The sequence below is a fragment of the Rhinoraja longicauda genome, chromosome 33, assembly GCF_053455715.1.
Source record: "Rhinoraja longicauda isolate Sanriku21f chromosome 33, sRhiLon1.1, whole genome shotgun sequence".
Taxonomy (NCBI): Eukaryota; Metazoa; Chordata; class Chondrichthyes; order Rajiformes; family Arhynchobatidae; genus Rhinoraja; species Rhinoraja longicauda.
The window spans coordinates 71,742-89,482 of NC_135985.1; the positions used below are offsets into that span (position 1 = coordinate 71,742).

Genomic DNA, 17,741 nt, shown 5'->3' on the forward strand with positions numbered 1-17,741 from the left:
TGACAGCATACAGGACCCAAGGTTATCAAAGACTTTTAGCAACTGTTTTAGTGCTAGTGCTAACTAGATGCCTGGTTTTGAAGTATATTAAACATTTAATTGGTGCATGCTTTAAGCATCTGAATAAATATGTTACATTATTTCAAACGCTGTGACCAAAAGCCAATGTCAATCAACTTCAGATGAATAGGAAATGGTAATCTGCAGTAAAAGCCACATCCTGGTTGAGTAAGTTTATGTAAAGTAATGTCATTTAGGTGTCCTTTAAGTCACAAGGCCTGAAGCTGTGAAATACATAGAAGGCTTTTCATCCGCGAGAAACAGAGCAAAGGACGTCATTCTTCAAAAACAACTGTCCAGTTGGTCCCAGTTTCCTGAACTTTCGTCAAATACCTGTGAATGTTTTTCCTTCAAATATTTATCCAATTCCTTTTTGAATGATATTATTGAAACTGTCACATCTACATGTTCAGGCAGTGTGTTGCAAATTGTCACCACCCACTCCATAAAATAACTTTTCCTGGAACTTAGATTCCATAGTCTTCAATTTTTCAATGCCGTGCAATTGAAATTGGGTTTTAACCAGAGTGGAACCAGATTCAGGACATCTCTGAGTTGCATCTTGTCTTTCAGGGGCTTTCCCCAGGCCTTTGGAGTTGGCACTCTATACAAAGCACTGATACCTCTCCAGCACTACCAGTTACCTAGCCAAGTCTCTCAGTTATCCTTGCGTGGATGTGGAGAGGATGTTTCCACTAGTGGGAGAGTCTAGGACCAGAGGGCACAGCCTCAGAATAAAAGGACGTATCTTTAGAAAGGAGATGAGGAATTTCTTTAGTCAGAGAGTGGTGAATCTGTGGAATTCATTGCCACAGGCGGTTGTGGAGGCCAAGGCATAGGGAATCTTTGAAGTGAAAATTACCAGATTTTTGATTAGTAAGAGAGTCAAAGGTCATGGGGAGAAGGCAGGAGACTAGGTTAAGATGGGAAAGATTAATCGGCCATGATTGAATGCCAGAACAGACTTGATGGACCAAATAGCCTAATTATGCTCCTATGACTTATGGATATACCCAGTGCTGCCAATTACCCTGCACATTAACCTAGTAAAGCCAATCACCTTAGAAACCATCCCAATGTCACGAATAACCTTACAGTCTGCCCAGTACACGATCCCCAAAAAATGTTCATTGCTTCCGTTTTTCCTCAGTCATGCATGTTATCCCAGACCCCAAGCCCGCACTGATACTGAGCTTGCAAACTAACCCGGTCCAGCTAAGTATCCTAGCCCACATCCAACCACTTCCAGTTATCGGGAATCCAGTTTGACAGTAAGAAGTAGCAGTGTGGGCTTGAGGAGTAGGCAGGGAGGCTTCAAGTAGCAGGAGTAGGCAGAGTAGGCAGGGAGGCTTCAAGTAGCAGGAGTAGGCAGAGTAGGCAGGGAGGCTTCAAGAGGATATGTGCAGGAGAAGCAAATGGCAAAATATAGGAAAGACTAGACCAAGTGGACCCTTTGGGCCCAAACCACCCCTGCATTGGTGCAGCACCCTCTCCTCCCCCACTCCCCTCGCCCCCCTCCCTCCCCTCTCCACTCCCCCCCCACCCCCTCTTGCCCCCCTCTCCCCCTCCCCCCTATGGTTGCCTCTCCTGCATTGGTGCATCACCTTCTCCTCCCCCACTTGTCTCTCCCCTCCTTCCTAGGTGGGTCTAAAATTGTTGCGCTATCATGTACGGTTTTGGCTGTAGTTTAGGAACAAGCGGAAAACAAGATTTTTAGTGTTTAGATGGTTTATGATTAGTAAAAGTGAGAGGATATCCATTTTGGTAGAAAAAATAGCAAAGCAAAGATTTTCTCTAAATGGTAAAAGAGAAATATCATTGATAAAGGGGACAATGGTGTAACTGTACAAACCATTGAAATATACAGGTACAGTGAGCATACAGGAATGCAAACGGTTCATTGTGATTTAGTACAGGAGGATTCGAATGAAAAAGCTGGACGCCCTGCTCTAGTAAAACAAGGGGTGGTGAGACCACAGCTGGAGTATTATGCTCTCTCTATCCAAGGAGTGTCTACTCAACAAGGACTGTGCCGAAGATTTGCCAGATTGATTCCTGAGATCGTGGATTTGTCAAATGAGGAGAGCTGAAGCAATTGCTCAATTGAGTTTGGAAGGATGAGAGGTAATATCATTTGAACACACAAAATCCACACATAGCCTGACAGGTCAGCCATTCAGGAATTTCTACACAGGGTGGCGGATCTCTGGAATTCTCTACCCATAAGTGTTCTGGAGGCTCAGTCAATGAGTGCAGGTCCTTCCCAGCTTATGTACAGTTGTATTCATGGGCAGGTTTGGGAAACTTGCAGGGTGGGTTTGCTCGCTTCTGCAAGTCTGCTAGACATCTACTGTGGGAACTTGCAAACTGTTCACAGGAATGAAACTCTGCACGACCTGGGGCCAACATTTATATCCATCAAAGGGGTACAGGGTTAGCTCAAGAATATGTTCAGTTTAGTTTATTGTCACGTGTACTGAGGTACAGGGAAAAGCTTTTGTGCATGCTAACCAGCCAACAAAAAGACAACACGTCATTGCAATCTAGCCATTCGCAGTGTACAGTGTACATGAGAAGGGAATGTGGAGGAAAGACCTGCAGATGCTGGTTTAAATCAAAGGTAGGCACAAAATGCTGGAGTAACTCAGCGGGACAGGCAGCATCTCTGGAGAGAAGGCATGGGTGAAGTTTCGGCTCGAGACCCTTCTTCAGACAAGGGATTCATAAGGGAATATGGTGCTGAGACAAAGTATCAGCCTATCTAACCGCCCTCCCACCCCCACTTGCCCTCCCCAAGCTCCTCTTTTCTCCTCTTCTTCCCAAATTACTGAATGGCTCCTCTTCCTTTCTCCCTCCACTCCTTCTCTTTCCCTTTCCGACTCCCCCCACCTCCCCCTCCCTCTCCCCTTCCCTCCTCCATCCTGCCCCTCTCTCCACCCTCTCCCCCTCCCACCTCCCTCTTACCCTCTCCCCCTCCTCCTCCCACCCTCCCCCTCTACCCTCTCCCCTCCCTCACTCCACCTCTCCCCCTCCCTCCCTCCCTCCCTCCCTCCCTCCCTCTACCCCTCCCTCCCTCCCTCTACCCTCTCTCTTCCCCCTCCCTCTCTGTTCCCCCCTCCCTCTCTCTTTCCTCCTCCCTCTCCCTTCCCCCTCCTCCCCCTCCCCACCCTTTCCCCCTCACCCCACCCTTTCCCCCTCCCCCTCTCTCTCTCCCCTCCCCCTCCTCTCCCCTCCCCCCCTCTCCTCTCCCCCCCCTCTCCTCTCCCCCCTCTCCTCTCCCCCCCCCCTCCCCTCCTCCCCTCCCCCCCTCCTCCCCTCCCCCTCCTCTCTCTTCCCCCTCCCCCACCCTTTCCCCCCCCTCCCCCACCCTTTCCCCCCCCCTCCCCCACCCTTTCCCCCCCCTCCCCCACCCTTTCCCCCCCCTCCCCCACCCTTTCCCCCCCCTCCTCCTCCTCCCTCCCCCCTCCTCTTCCTCCCCTCCTCTCCCCCTCTCCCCCCTCCCCCCCGCGCTGTTGCCGGAAGCGGCGCGCTGAGTCAGAGGCAGCGGGAGGAAGCGGGCGGGGGGGTGGGCGGGAGCGCGGGCCGGGGCCGAGCCGAGCCGAGCGGGGCCGGGCCGCCCCACAGGATGCGCGGAGCTGGGAGCGTCGCTGCCCAGAGACGGAGCCGCCGGCATGGGGGAGGTGAGAGGGGAGGCCGGCGCTGCGGCCGCCGCGACCCCCGCCTCCCTGTGCGGCCGGGAGGGCGGGCGAGGGTCCGGGGCCGACGGCCGGGTGGGGCCGGGGGCTTGGAGCCAGGCGGGGGGCTGCGGCCGGACTGGGGTCCGCGGCCTGGGGTCTGGGTCAGTGACCAGTGGTCTGGGGTTTACATCCTACTTGGGAGATTGGTGGTCTGGGAGCCATACTGGGTCTCGGGGTCTCGGGGTCTGTGAGGTTCGGGCGGGGACTGAGTCTGGTGGGATTGGGGTTCTGTGAAAGCCAGCGTCTGGGTTGACATGATTTGGACCCTTGAGGGATTTGGATTTGAATCAGAGATGAAGGTTGGGGGTTAGGGTCGTGGGGTGGGGTAGAGTTGTAGGGTCAGGGTTCCTACTCTCGAGTCCTGACAGTTGGGGGCTTGTTTCTCCTTGTCTCCCTCTCTCCCCAGGAGGGGGGCCGTCCGGGCCATGCTGGCTGGGTCCGCAAACAGTGCAGCCGCGGGCTCCTGGGGGGTGGCTGGAAGGAACGCTACATCCGACTGGACAGAGGCCGCCTTCTCATCTACGAACAGCAGGTAAAACGTTGGGGCCATGTCCCCAGATTCCAGCTCTATGATCTTGGCTCGTCTTTAATGTTTCCTGAGTATTGGGAGTTGGCCTGGGCTAACCCAGAACTCTGAGGACTAGTTTACCTCTGGGAGTGGTGGGATTAATTTGTAGGTTAATTAGGCTTCGGTAAAAAAATGTAAATTGAATAGTGCTAGAGTACGGGCGTCGCTGGTCGGCGAGGACTCAGTGGGCTGAAGGGGCTGTTTACCTATATCTCTTAATAAATACAAAAAAAACCTCCAGCCCAGGAATTTGGGGTCTTCTCTGGTTTCCCCTGAGCATCAGAGGTTTGTGTCCAAATTAGCTTTTTGATGATTAACATGATCATGATAAGGCGAAGAGCCCGTTTCTGTGCACATCGCCTGCAGGTCTTGTACCTGAACCTCGTTTGCTTCTAAAACTGGGATTTGTAGTTAATCTCTTGTTAATTTTGCAGTTGTCTAGAGTTTACTTTTGGGATCTGGGATTATCTCTGTTTGAGCCGAGAGTTGTGTGGTCATTCTCTGGAGATTTAGGGTCAGTTTTATTTTGAGCCTGAGGGCTCACATCATTTGGTACACCTCATTGATTTTTCCCTGGATGTGATCTCAGTCACAGGGTTTGGAGTTTACCTCTGATTCCTAGCGGTTTGGAGTCTGTTTCTCTTCTCCCCTAAGGGTTGCTGTCCATTAACGGTTTCCCTTGTACCATGGTGTTATTCTAAATGAGAATCATTCTACCGTCTCAGGGTGACATCCAGTGTGAGGAGACAGTGGACCTTGGAAAGTACCAGTGCTGTCAGGAGCTGCGAGGATTGATAAAGAAGAGAAAACAATTTAGACTGGCTCTTGTCCGTAGCACTGGAACTAAGGTAAGGAACTGTTGCGTAAATCTATCAACATGGACACATCCATGATGGAAATTAGCACAGGGACTGAATAGTGGTGGTAGTGATTGGCTGCAGAGTTGGAACATACACACTAGTTCAGCAGGATGGGACAGAGGTTTGGGTGGTGACTGGGCATTGGATCAGGAGAGAATATTGGTGGCATCAAGAGCAGAATGTACTCTGAACGATGGTGGACTGAGATGCAGAGTGGTTGTTTGTGCTGCGTTCAGAATAGCGGTGGTTCTGCTCTATCACGTTTCACAAACACAAACGCATTTCATGCGAGTGATGAATTAGGGAACGGTGTTTGATTTGGAAATTGACAAGCAGAAAAAAGAGTTGTCTTTGATTTGAGCAGTGTTTGGGGAAAATCCTGTTTCCATGTTACCTCCGTGCACTGTCACCACTTACAGCTAATACTTTAACCATGGGTGGGCATAGAAATTGACAAGCAATCACTTCTACTGATATTCATGCAACAATACGCTATGAAACAATATACCTTTAGTATTTTGGCTTACAGGAACAATAATAAATTTATTGCTATTGAAAAGATACTGTGGGGAAAAAAATAACTGTTATTGTAAATCTGAAACTCTAGCCTCTAAACCTCCTCCCCATTGACAATTGTTGTGATAAGATGAATTTCTTTGACACAAAGTTTCTTTGGAATGCAACTATTGTGTTACAACAGACCTATCTGCTTAAAACGGGCTGTTCTTGTCAGGGCTCAGCATGATCAGTACTGTTCCGTCAGGTCACAGCTGATCACCATAACTCCATTTACTTGCATCCACTTTATATCCCTTCATGCTGGACATCTGCTGACAATCTGCCCCTTGCTATTTTCAGTTCACCCTAGTATCTGTGACTTCTTGAGAGGGTAATTTCCAGATTTCCACTTCTGGATTTTACTCTTAATTTTAATTGGCTCTGATGGTTTTCACATTCTCCCTATGGCCACACATATCTAAATACACATTGGTTGGTAGTTTAAACAGCTTCTGTAAATTGTTTGATTGGTAATCAAAGAGTTTGATTGATAATCTTATTGTTAAGGCATTTTTGGGAGGTGGTGGTGGAGTGGAATGACCATCAGATTTTATTTTGCGGTTGAAAGTGATGTTGTTCAATGCACAATATACCTTTATAGTTATACAATATACTTCAGTCTGAAGAAGGGTCTCGACCCGAAACGTCACCCATTCCTTCTCTCCAAGATGCTGCCTGACCTGCTGAGTTACTCCAGCATTTTGTGATACCTTGTTCAATGCACAGATAAGGTTTCAAATCTGAACAGAGGAAAGAATGAGAGAAGGGTTTCCATTGTTGAAAGGCTTTACAGTGGACTGTCATTGAGAGAATCACAAAACTATTGATAATTCTCCCATGATCTGCATCCCAGATATTGAATTGGTGGTGATGAAACACACGTAACGATCTTTCAGGGTTTTACAGATGCTGGAATTGTAGCTTGTGCCTTGATGGGTAACAAATGTGACTCTACTGTTTAAGAACAGTGGAAGGAGAGATAGGTTAACACAATGTAGCCGGCATCTACAAAGATGTAATGACAGGAACACCTGGAAAATAATATTAGGACTTTGCAGAGTCAATATAGATTTATGATACATATTTGACTAATCTACTGGTTATTCTTTGAATATGTACATAGTCGAATAGATAAAGGAGAACCAGTTGATATGGTGTATTTAGATGCCTGAATGGCTTGGGATACATTTCTTGATAGGCAGTTAATTGACAAGTTTAGAGCAAATGGAATTGGGAGGAAGGGTAATGTGCTGAGATTAATTGAGAATTGATTATTGGACAGAAAACAAATAGGGAATGAATGGATCCATCACTTTGGCTGTTTATGACCAGTGCCCGGCACTGAATGGCCGGCTGTGACCAGTGCCCGGCGCTGAATGGCCGGCTGTGACCAGTGGACCGACAGGGACTGATATTTGTGTCCCAGCTATTCACGATCTACATCATTGAGGGTAAATAATTTTAGGTTTATTATTGTCACGTGTACCAAGGTACGATGAAAAGCTTTGTATTGCATGCTAACCAATCAAATCAGATGATATTATACATAAATACAACCTAACCAAACTCAAGTGCAATATGCAGAACAAAAGAAAAGATACAGAATGCATCTTTCCAGTTTGCTGATAATACTGAACTAAGTTGGATTGAGAGTACAGAAGTGTTTGCATTAAGGCTTCAAGCGTATATGGACAAACAGATTAATTGGCAAGAACATAGGATATAATGTGCAAAATGTGAAGTTATCCACGTTCATACAGAAAGAAGATAAGCTAAATGCTTGTTCAATAACAAGAGATTGGGTAGAATTGATGCTCACAGGAATGTCACGATACCACGGAGATGCAGCAAATGATTAAGAGGGCAAATTATATGTTGACATTTATTACAGGAGGATTTAATTAGAGCTTAAGTCTTAATGCAATTGTGTTTACACTGGTTTATTATTGTCACATGTATCAAGATGCATTGAAAAGCAGTTTTGCTTACTATGCGGGCAAATCATACCGTACATGAGTGCATGAGGTGTGCACAGGAGAAGTTAAACAGAGTGCAGAATATAGTGTTACAGGGAAAGTGGAATTGAAAACAAAAGTGCAATGGCTGCAAAAAATGAAGATTGGAAGATCGGGAATTCATCCTTGTCCTGTGAGAGGTGTGTTAGAGATACTAATAGTAGCAGGGAGGAAGCATTTCTTGAATTTGATGAAACATGCTTTTAAGCTTTTTAAACTTCTACCTGATTGGGATAAGGGAGAAGAGAAAGAGAATGACTGGGGTGTGACTAGGGTTGCCAACTTGCTCACTCCCAAATAAGGGACAAACGGTGACGTCCTCGCCCCACGTGACCTCACCCAGCCAGCGGCCATGAGCTCCCACTCCACCAATGGCGGGTGCTACGCAACCTCCGTTAGGCGGCTCCCGGGCCTACACTGTCCAGGACTACGGCGGCCCCCTAGCTACAGTGTCTGGGCCTACGGTGTCCAGGCATAGTGTCTGGGCCTACAGCACCTTCCAGGCCTAATACGGGACAAGGGTGGTCCCGTACGGGGCAAACCAACTTAGCCCAAAATATGGGATGTCCCGGCTAATACGGGACAGTTGGCAACCCTAGGTGTGAGTGGTACTTGACTATGTTGACTGCTTTTTAAAAGCCACGAGAAGTATAGATGGCGTTGATGGTGGGGGACACTGGCTTGTGTGATAGACTGGGCTGCGTTCACAACTCTGCAATTTCTTATGATGTTGGGCATAGCATTTGCCATGCCATACTGTCATGTATCCCAATAGGATGCTTTCTACGGTGCATCTGTGGAGATTCATAAGAATAATTGGAGACAAGCTGAACTTCCTTTGCCTTTGAGGAAGTAGAGGTACTGATTTGTTTTCTTACCCACAGCATCAATGTGGTTAGACCAAGACAAATTGATGATGTTTACACCTAGAAACTTCTGGACTCTTGCATTTACCCGATCTATTCCTTTAATGATATGTACGCCTCTATAAGACCACTTCTCATCCTCCTGCACTACAGGAATAAAGTCCTAGCCTACTCAACCTCTCCCTGTAACTCAGGCCCACGAGTCCTGGCAATATTCTCATAAATCTTTTCTGCATCCTTCCCAACTTAACAACATCTTTTCTATAGCAGTGTGCCAAAAGACTTCTTGATCACCCTCTCTACTTGTGATGCCACTTTCAAGAAACTGAACCTACGCTTCTAGATCCCTCGGCTCTCGAACACTTCCCAGAGCCCTCTCCCCATAACTCTACTTGTGACGCCACTTTCAAGAAACTATGTACCTAGACTCCTCGATCCCTCTGCTCTCCAACACTCCCCAGAACCGTGCCATTCACTGTATAGGTCCTGCCTTGGTTTGACTTCCCAAAATGCAAGACTTTGCACTTCTTGGTATTAAACTCCATTCGCCATTCCTCAGCCCACCTCCCCAACTGATCCAAATCCTGGTACAATTTTTGACAACCATCTTTGCTATCTTGAATACCACCCACTTTCATGTCATCTGCAAATTGCAGCTCTGCCCTCATCAACCTTTTCAATCAGATATATGTGAGACACGATCTCCCACGTACAAAACCATGCTGTCTATCCCTAATCAGTCCCTGTCCATCTAAGTGCATGTATATCTTATCCCTCAGAATAGTCTAATAATTTTCCAACCACGGATGTTAGTTCTGTAAATGGAGTGAGAGCAGAATTTGGCTGCTCAATCTTGCATGTACACGCAGTATAGTAAAAGGCTGAGAATGCAGCCTTGCTGGACAGCGGTGTTAAGAATTATAGAGAAGGATGTTTTGTCTTCTGTCCCTCCTTAGGGCATTATTGAGATGTGTCCTGGAGTATTGTGTACTTTTTTTGGCATCTTTATCTGATAAGAATGTATCTGCCATATCCGGGCATGGCTGTGTGAAGAGATTGAGTAGACCGGGTTTGTATTTCTTAGGCTTTAGAAGAATCAGAAGTGAGCTTTACAAAACATTTCATAAACTTCTAAAAGGGCTTGACTGACTTGATATTTTCCCTGATGGTAGGGAGCACAAGTTGAGAGTAAGGTGCAGGCCAGTTCAGACTCAGAGGTATGAACTCTTAGAATTCTCCACCACACACGGCTGTAGGAACAGTTATTACGTTCATTGAAAAAAAAGAGTTCAATAGATTTCTGGCTCAAAGTGTGCTGAGATGTAAGATCAGCCAAGATTTGGATGAATGGCAGAGCAGGCTTGAAAGGCCAAATGTCATACTCCTTCTCCTTATATTCATGTTCTTATGTTGTGGAACTGGTTAAGGGAAAATAAATTCACAAATGGGATTGCTCTGTGAGCCAGTATAGACCTGATGAGCTGAATTAACAATTTAGTAAGAAAATGAGAAGATTCCATATTTCCCGACGCGATATTGCATGTCCATTCCCATCTGTGGATGCTGACTGACCTGTTGCGCTCTCCCAGCTGTTGGGTTTTGCTCAACATTCCAACATCTGCAGTCTCTTGTGTCTCCTGAGAAATTTGAAGGTTGCTCCCTTGCTGTTAGACTTAAACCACAAGAGGAAGCAAAATAAACTGTAGATACTGGGATCTGCATTCACCAGTGTTTCTTATGGTTCAGTTAAAAAGCAGAGGGTACAACCCTTTCACATTTTAACCACATTGTTTAAAATGACCCTCGATTGTGCCCAAGGGTTACAAGCAAAGATTATACAACTTTTCTTCATAATTTAGCACCTTAAAATAACCTTACCCCCCCCCCCCTAACTTTCCCACCTCTACCTACTCTGCATCATTTCTGTTGAATTAGCTTGACTGGAACTGAACACAGTTCAGCTGCAACTTATCTCACTCCCCTTCACCTATCCGCTGTCTTGAGGGCAATTTTCATTCTGCGTTTTTAAATTACATTCTATACCTATCCATAAACTTTTAATTACTTACTTATATGGGACCCAACCTTTTCAGTATCCTCACAATTTTATTACTTGCTAGACTCCAATTTTGCATCTAGAGTGGATGACCGCTCCCATCTCCACACAAACATGTCTGCCCAATTCTGTTGAATTGCCAGCAAGTGATAAACGCCATTCATAAAAACTGCATTTATTGCCTAGTTGACTCTCAAATGAGGCAATTAAGAATCAATCAGATTGGTGGCTTTACGGTTACGTTAAGGCCAGACTGATTAAGAATGGCAGATTTCCTTCCCTGCAGGACATTAGTGACTATGTGATTAAATTGTTTTGTTTCTTTTTATTTTTGTTCTCAGGCTACCACGACACCATTTGTACCTGTGTCTTCCAGGCCTTTGCTAATCCATTAACCACTGTCCTACCACATCCTCCTGCATATGGCATCTATAGAAATCCAGCGTGTTGGTTACTTACTCCCTAATAACAGATCCATAACTATGATTGACCTTTAACTGAAAAGTCTATTGTTATCTTGCTCTCACTTAAAAATGTCACATCATGATATATTTTTAAATTTTTGCCAATCCACTGATACATATATATATATTTTATATTTTTTCCAATCCACTGGTACATTTTCTGCACTAGAGAATGTTTGGAAGATAATAAGTAACCCTCTAGAATTTTCTCATCCACTATTTTTTAATATCCCAGTGTGAAATTTGATTATTTCCCCATTATCATTACCTTGCATTAAAGCCAAAAATGTATTTCTTTTTTATTTCTGTCATTAGTATTTTCTCTGCTCTGAAATTACTGCAAAAGTATACACCTACCATTTCCTTACTGTTGACTACAATAGAATCAATGCCTATCTATAATTGGTCCACACGTTCTTAACTACTTCCTTTCTTAAGTATATTTAGAAAAATGGTATTTAGTCGTGATATGGCACTTTACAAGCCTTTCCTTTTACTGTACACAAATACATTTCTTAACTTACTTTTGACAAAAGGGATCCTTTGTTGTTAAAGTCCTTAATGCCGATCTTGTATAGGATTAAATATTCTTTTGAATGTCTCCAACTTGTTATAGGTTTACCTGTTAATAGTTTATGTCTCAAAGAAGTTAGCCTCACTTAAGAACTGCAGATGCTGATTTATACCAAAGATATAGACAGAGTGCTGGAGTAAATCAGCGGGTCAGGCTGCATCTCCAGTGAAAAAATACAGGCGATGTTTCGGATCAGAGGAAGGGTCTGAAGAAGGGTTCCGACCCGAAACGTCACCTATCTTTTTTCTCCAGAGATGCTGCCTGACACTGAGTTACTCCAGCACTTGTGTCTATCTTTAGATTTGTTCTTGTTGTGTTAATTGATTGTAAACTATTCACTCACAGTCAAATTATTAAGCAATTCTTTCTAGTTGCTTAGGATTGTTTCTTTTTTGTTGTAAAATATATGTGTTTGAGCAGACTCAACTGAACATGTTTTAAATGTATTTATAATTTGCACTGTTCTTCTCCAACCTGTATAGAAGTTAAATAATCTCCATTATAATCACTCCAAGACCTTTTCCAAAGTTATTCTCTGGTGACAGTATTTGTGCAGCCTGGTACTGCTTCCTTACTCTTTGTTCTATAAATAACTCTCAAGTTTTAAAAATCCTGATTGAAGCCTTAATTCTACCCAACACATCTAATGCTATCGTTATAAAAGTAGCTTTTTTCAAGAAGACTGCCTTTCCTCGTTCATTTCCTTGTCCCGTCTAAGATTTCAAAAATATTTGGTGCTCAGTGTTGTCCAGCTGGTAGACAGGCCAATAATGCTAGTTACATTATGCCCATTAGCTTCACGAGCTACAAGGAAAGGTATTGGGATAGATGATATTAAAATAGAAGCTTGGTCAAAAATAAGGTATTTATGAATATCTTGAAGGATTTTTTTTGTACAATCTTTGGGAAAACCATAGTCCCAAACAGTTTTGTCATCTTTCTCACAAGTCTTCATTGTTTCTTGATTTATATTCTGTCCGACAATGTAGCTGCCATCAAGCTCCTCTAGATAATTCTCATCATTTCCATGCTCTTTCTTACCTCCTAGTTGATTCTACTTCTTAGTCATCTCAGCCTTGATCATCTCTCACACCTAAACCAACCAATTAACAGAACCACATCATCTTCTTTTCCTACTTATCTATCCTTGCAAATGTTAAGATCCCTGGATTATTCGGTCCTCAGCCTTGGTCTCATGCAATCATATCTCTCCAGTGGCTTTTAAGCCAGACATTCTCTGTGTGCCATTAGTTCATCTATCATTATGAACTTTGTGTGCATTTGGGTAGAGCTTTATGCCTGCTTTCGGACCATTTTCTCCACTCTTGCCTTTTTCGGGACATCCGGAAGTGGCTGTGCCTTGCGGCTGCGGCTCACCGGCAGTCTGTCTGTCTTTTTTGTGGGGGAAACCTTTTTTCATGAGATGCGACCTTTTTCCATGTCGTATCTCCGTTCGCGCTACGTACGGCCTAACACCGTGGAGTTGGCGGCCTACAGCTGGGATCGACCTTGAAGGCTCCGGTCGCAGGGCCTGGACTCGCCATCTTACCTGGACTTACCGCGGGCTCTGTGGACCGCAATATCGGGAGCTCGCAGGTCCCTGGCTGGCGACCGGCTTTCGGGGGCTCCAGCTGTAGCATCTTCGACCGCCTCGAATCGTAAGGCTCGATCGACCCGTTCGCAGGACCTTCATTGCCCTGCGTGGTTCGGCCGCGGCACCTTCCATCGCCCGGTGGGGGCTGAGGACCTTCATCGGCCTGCTCGGCTCGGCCCTGGGACCTTCCATCGCCCGGCGGGGGTTTCAAAAGTCGGGAGCCTCGATCTCCTCGAAGCAGCAGTTTGACTGCCTGACCGCGGGAGAAGAATAGAGGAGGAGATGTACTCCCTGTACACACATGACTGCGGCCAGGTTCAGCTCAAACTCCATCATCAAGTTTGCTGATGACACTGTGGTGGTGTGCCGGATCTCCGACAACAATGAGAAGGCCTACCGGGAGGAGGTGGCTGATCTGACACTCTGGTGTCAGGACAACAGCCTCCTCTTGAATGCCACAAAAACTAAGGAGCTGATTCTAGACTTTAGAAGGGCTCAACATCCGAGGACGTACACGCCATTGCAGATAAATGGGTCTACTGTGGATAGGGTGAGCAGTTTTAAATACCTGGGAGTCCACATCACAGAGGATCTGACATGGACAACACACATTGCCGCACTGGTGGGTAAGGCAAAGCAGCGCCTTTACCACCTTAGACAGCTGAGGAAATTCAGAGTGTCTCTGAGGATCCTTCAATGCTTTTACTCTGGGGCTGTAGAGAGCACCCTGTCCGGCAACATTACAGTCTGATTTGGGAACAGCTCTGCCCAGGACAGGAAGGCCCTGCAGAGAGTAGTGCGTTCAGCAGAACGCACCATGGGAACTACACTCGCCCCCCTGCAGGACCTATACATCAGGAGGTGTAGATCGAGAGCAAGCAAGATTATGGGGGACCCCTACCACCCCAGCAACGGACTGTTCCAGCTGCTACGGTCAGGCAAGCGCCTCCACTGTAATGCTGTGAAAACGGAGAGGATGAGACGGAGTTTCTTCCCACAGGCCATCAGGACTGTTAACTATTATAACTCCAGGGACTAAATTTTGTCTTTTCTGTATTAACTTTAATTTATATGCTGTAACTGTAATTCTTTTTTTGCACAATCCGCAGGCATTGCCACTTTCATTTCACTGCACATCGTGTATGTGACAAATAAACTTGACTTGAAGATAAGACTGTTCTTTGCCTTCCATCACAGTGAGGGTGTGCCTGGAGGAATCACTGTGATGGTTGTCTGTGTTAAAGTGTAATTGTGTGTCTTGTGCTCTTAATTGTTTATTGTTTATAACTGCATCGTAACGACAATTTCATTCAAATTTATTTTTGAATGACAATAAAAGCAATTTGATTTGATTTATGCTGTTCTTTCTTGTCCCACTCTGGTTAGAGCATCCAAATCAATACCTGCACAATTATCTTCCCCTTTGCCTTTCACATTCTGCCATCTGAACATTCCATCCCCCCTCCCCTAAGCACACACACACCATGTTTTAGTAGAAACTAGACCAAGTGGACCCGTTGGGCCCAAACCTCTCCTACCCTGGTACAGCACCCTCTCCTCCTCCCCTCGCTCCTCACCTAAGCACACACACACCAGGTTTTAGTAGAAATTTACAGATTTGTTGTTGATACAGGAATCCCTTTCTTTACAAATTGTTCCTGTCACACAATTGATTATATGTGTTTTCAATTTACAGGTGGTTGGAAGAGTGTGTGGGAGTTGAGGGGTGGTGAAGAAGGACAGGGGAACAGGGTACATGCTTGGAATGATGGTGGAAAGAGTGGCTGGAGCCAAAGGAGAGAGTTAGCACGAGCCAGGGTGGGATAAGTGCCTTTAAAAGCTGAGGAGGTGATATTGCATGGGTGAGTGACTAGGGGGATTAGACATGGTGAGAGGAGGGAGACTGCTCAGGAGAATTGGAAAAGAAGAGTGCCCATAAGGGCTGAGAGAGAGAGAGAGTAGGCTGGTGAGAGTGGGGACACAGAAAGCACCTGGAATAACTGGGAGAGGGGGTGGATTGACCAGGATGGGAAAGGGAATGGGCTGACAAGAGCTGGGGTGGGGGGGAGGAAAAGAGAGAGAGCTGGTGGGTACCCTAAAACAGTACATTATGTATGTTATTATTCTCTTATTTTACAGTTATGAATAATATATGTAATTACTTTCATTTGTATTGGTGTATTTTATGCATTTTTGATCAAAATTCTTGAACTCCAGGATACAGCCAGTGGCTTATATTGAAACTAATGAATGGTTTCTCCACTATGTATCCCCTTGCATGACAATGACAACTAGAACTTTTCCCTCCAATTTCAAGTCATCCTCCAACTCCAAGGAGACATCTTTATCCACGGCACTGGGCAACCACACAACTTTTGAAACTTATGCTTGTGACTTAAGGAGACCGTATGTAGATCCTTCCTGCGCTAATCCTTTTCACTCTTTCAACATGAATGGCTTCCTGCACCACAGTGCTCTCGTCAATTTGTGTAATTTCCTACAGTCTCTGCTCCTATCTGTAATGTACAAAGGCAGAGACTGCAGCAATACCATGTTCTGGATCCCCATCTTTCCCTCACTGCAGGCCCACCCTCCTGTCCCTGCCCACTGTCCAAATCTACATTAAACAACTTATGGAATGTGACTTCTTCCCAGAACAAAGTAATTTTATTCCCTCCTTGATGTTATCCTTCCTAGCAAAGTGTGAAACTCTGATTGCAGCTCATTAAATATGGGAGCAATTTCCTCCGATTGCAGATATCTTCTGCCAATGTGGCTGCTGTGGAACACAATGGTTCCTAACACCCTCCACATGCTAAACCACAACACATCACCTGCCCAACCACCTCGGCCACAATCCAATTTATTCTATCCGTTATTACATTTTCATCTATTTAAAACTTTAATTATAATTTAGATTAATTAATAATCTGGTTGTAAGGTACCAGCTGTAGTTACACTGTTTGCTGTAGATTGTAATTTAGAGTACATTTATTTAAATCGGAGAGGAAGAAACTACAATACCTACCAGCTAATAGTCTTCCTGTGATGTTACACACTGATTTTCTTCCCATAATTCGGAACACTTGAGTTAGGTTGTACCTTCTGGTACCTCTCATTAATTCATCCCTACCACTTAAGACACCAGTGCAACACCTTTATGCCTGCTCACAACATGAAAACACGCCCCTTGGCCGAACTTGTCCATGCTGACCAAAATGCCCCGTCAATGCGAGTCTTATCTGCCCGCATTTAGCCCATATCCCTCTAAACTTTTACTATACATGGATCTATTCAAATATCTTTTAAATGTTGTAATAGTACCTGTCTCAACTATCTCCACTGGCAGCTGGTTCCATATACCCGTCAACCTCTGTGTAAAACAAGTTACACCTTAGGTTCCTTGATTCCCCTACTCTGAGTGCATATTGCACATACACAAGAGGTTTAAGGATTAAAAAAAGTAAACTAAATTTGTAAAGTCTTTTTCAGTGCAGGCAGTTACCAGGGAGAGGGATGGATTTAGTACAAGGAAATTGGGTTTGTAACCAGTGTCTTGGGCGGGTATTCAGGGTTTCACATGTAATTCAGCTGCCACCAAATGATCTACAGTTTACTAGAATAAATACTTTCAATGTCGTTCACCACAAGCTTTCTCTTCAGTACCATCTTGGCAACATGAGCACTGCTTTGGCTGAGCATGAAAAATATTTTTGTTAATATTTCCATGCATTGTTAAATGGGTTTGGCCTTTGGAATACACTACAACTTTCTTAGCTTAAGATAGATGCAAAATGCTGGCACAATCTGCACTACCTTTGGTATAAACCAGCATCTGCACTATCTTTGGTATAAGCCAGCATCTGCACTATCTTTGGTTTAAGCCAGCATCTGCATTATCTTTGATATAAACTAGCATTCTGCAGTTCCTTTCTACTAGCTCCTTGCTTTACAGTCTGTGTACCAATAATAAAGCTCTGTTCCAATGCCTGTGATTGAGAAAGATTTTCAACAACTCATCTTTGATGCAGCACTGTGGTGCAGCTGGTAGAGGTGTTGCCTCACAGAGCCAGAGACCCAGGTTTAATCCTGTCCTCAGGTGTTGCCTTTGTGGAGTTTGCACATTCTCCCTATGACTGTGTGGCTTTCCTTTGGTTTCCTCCCACATCTCAAAGACGTGCAGGTTTATAGGTTAATTGTCCTTCATTATTTGTCCCTCGTGTGTAGGGAGTGGGTAAGAAATGGGAATAATGTTGAGCTAGTGTGAACGGGTGATTAGTTGTGAGCGTGGACTCAGTGGGCTGAAGGGCCTGTTTCCACACTATATCACTGATAAACTAGCGTTGGCTTGATGATCTGTGTGGATTCTTGGCCATATATATTTCTATG

At 45.0% G+C, this 17,741-nt stretch overlaps 1 protein-coding gene across 1 annotated transcript in view; it reads left to right on the forward strand.

The window, feature by feature from the left end:
• The first annotated feature begins 3,638 nt into the window (after window positions 1-3,638).
• LOC144609009 (uncharacterized) overlaps window positions 3,639-17,741 on the forward strand; it is a 31,871-nt gene continuing 17,768 nt past the window's right edge. Inside the window, exons 1-3 of the mRNA XM_078427313.1 lie at window positions 3,639-3,740; window positions 4,204-4,329; window positions 5,091-5,213. Of these exons, the coding sequence (XP_078283439.1) occupies window positions 3,732-3,740; window positions 4,204-4,329; window positions 5,091-5,213 (258 nt within the window). The 5' untranslated portion in view covers window positions 3,639-3,731. The remainder of the gene's footprint in view (window positions 3,741-4,203; window positions 4,330-5,090; window positions 5,214-17,741) is intronic.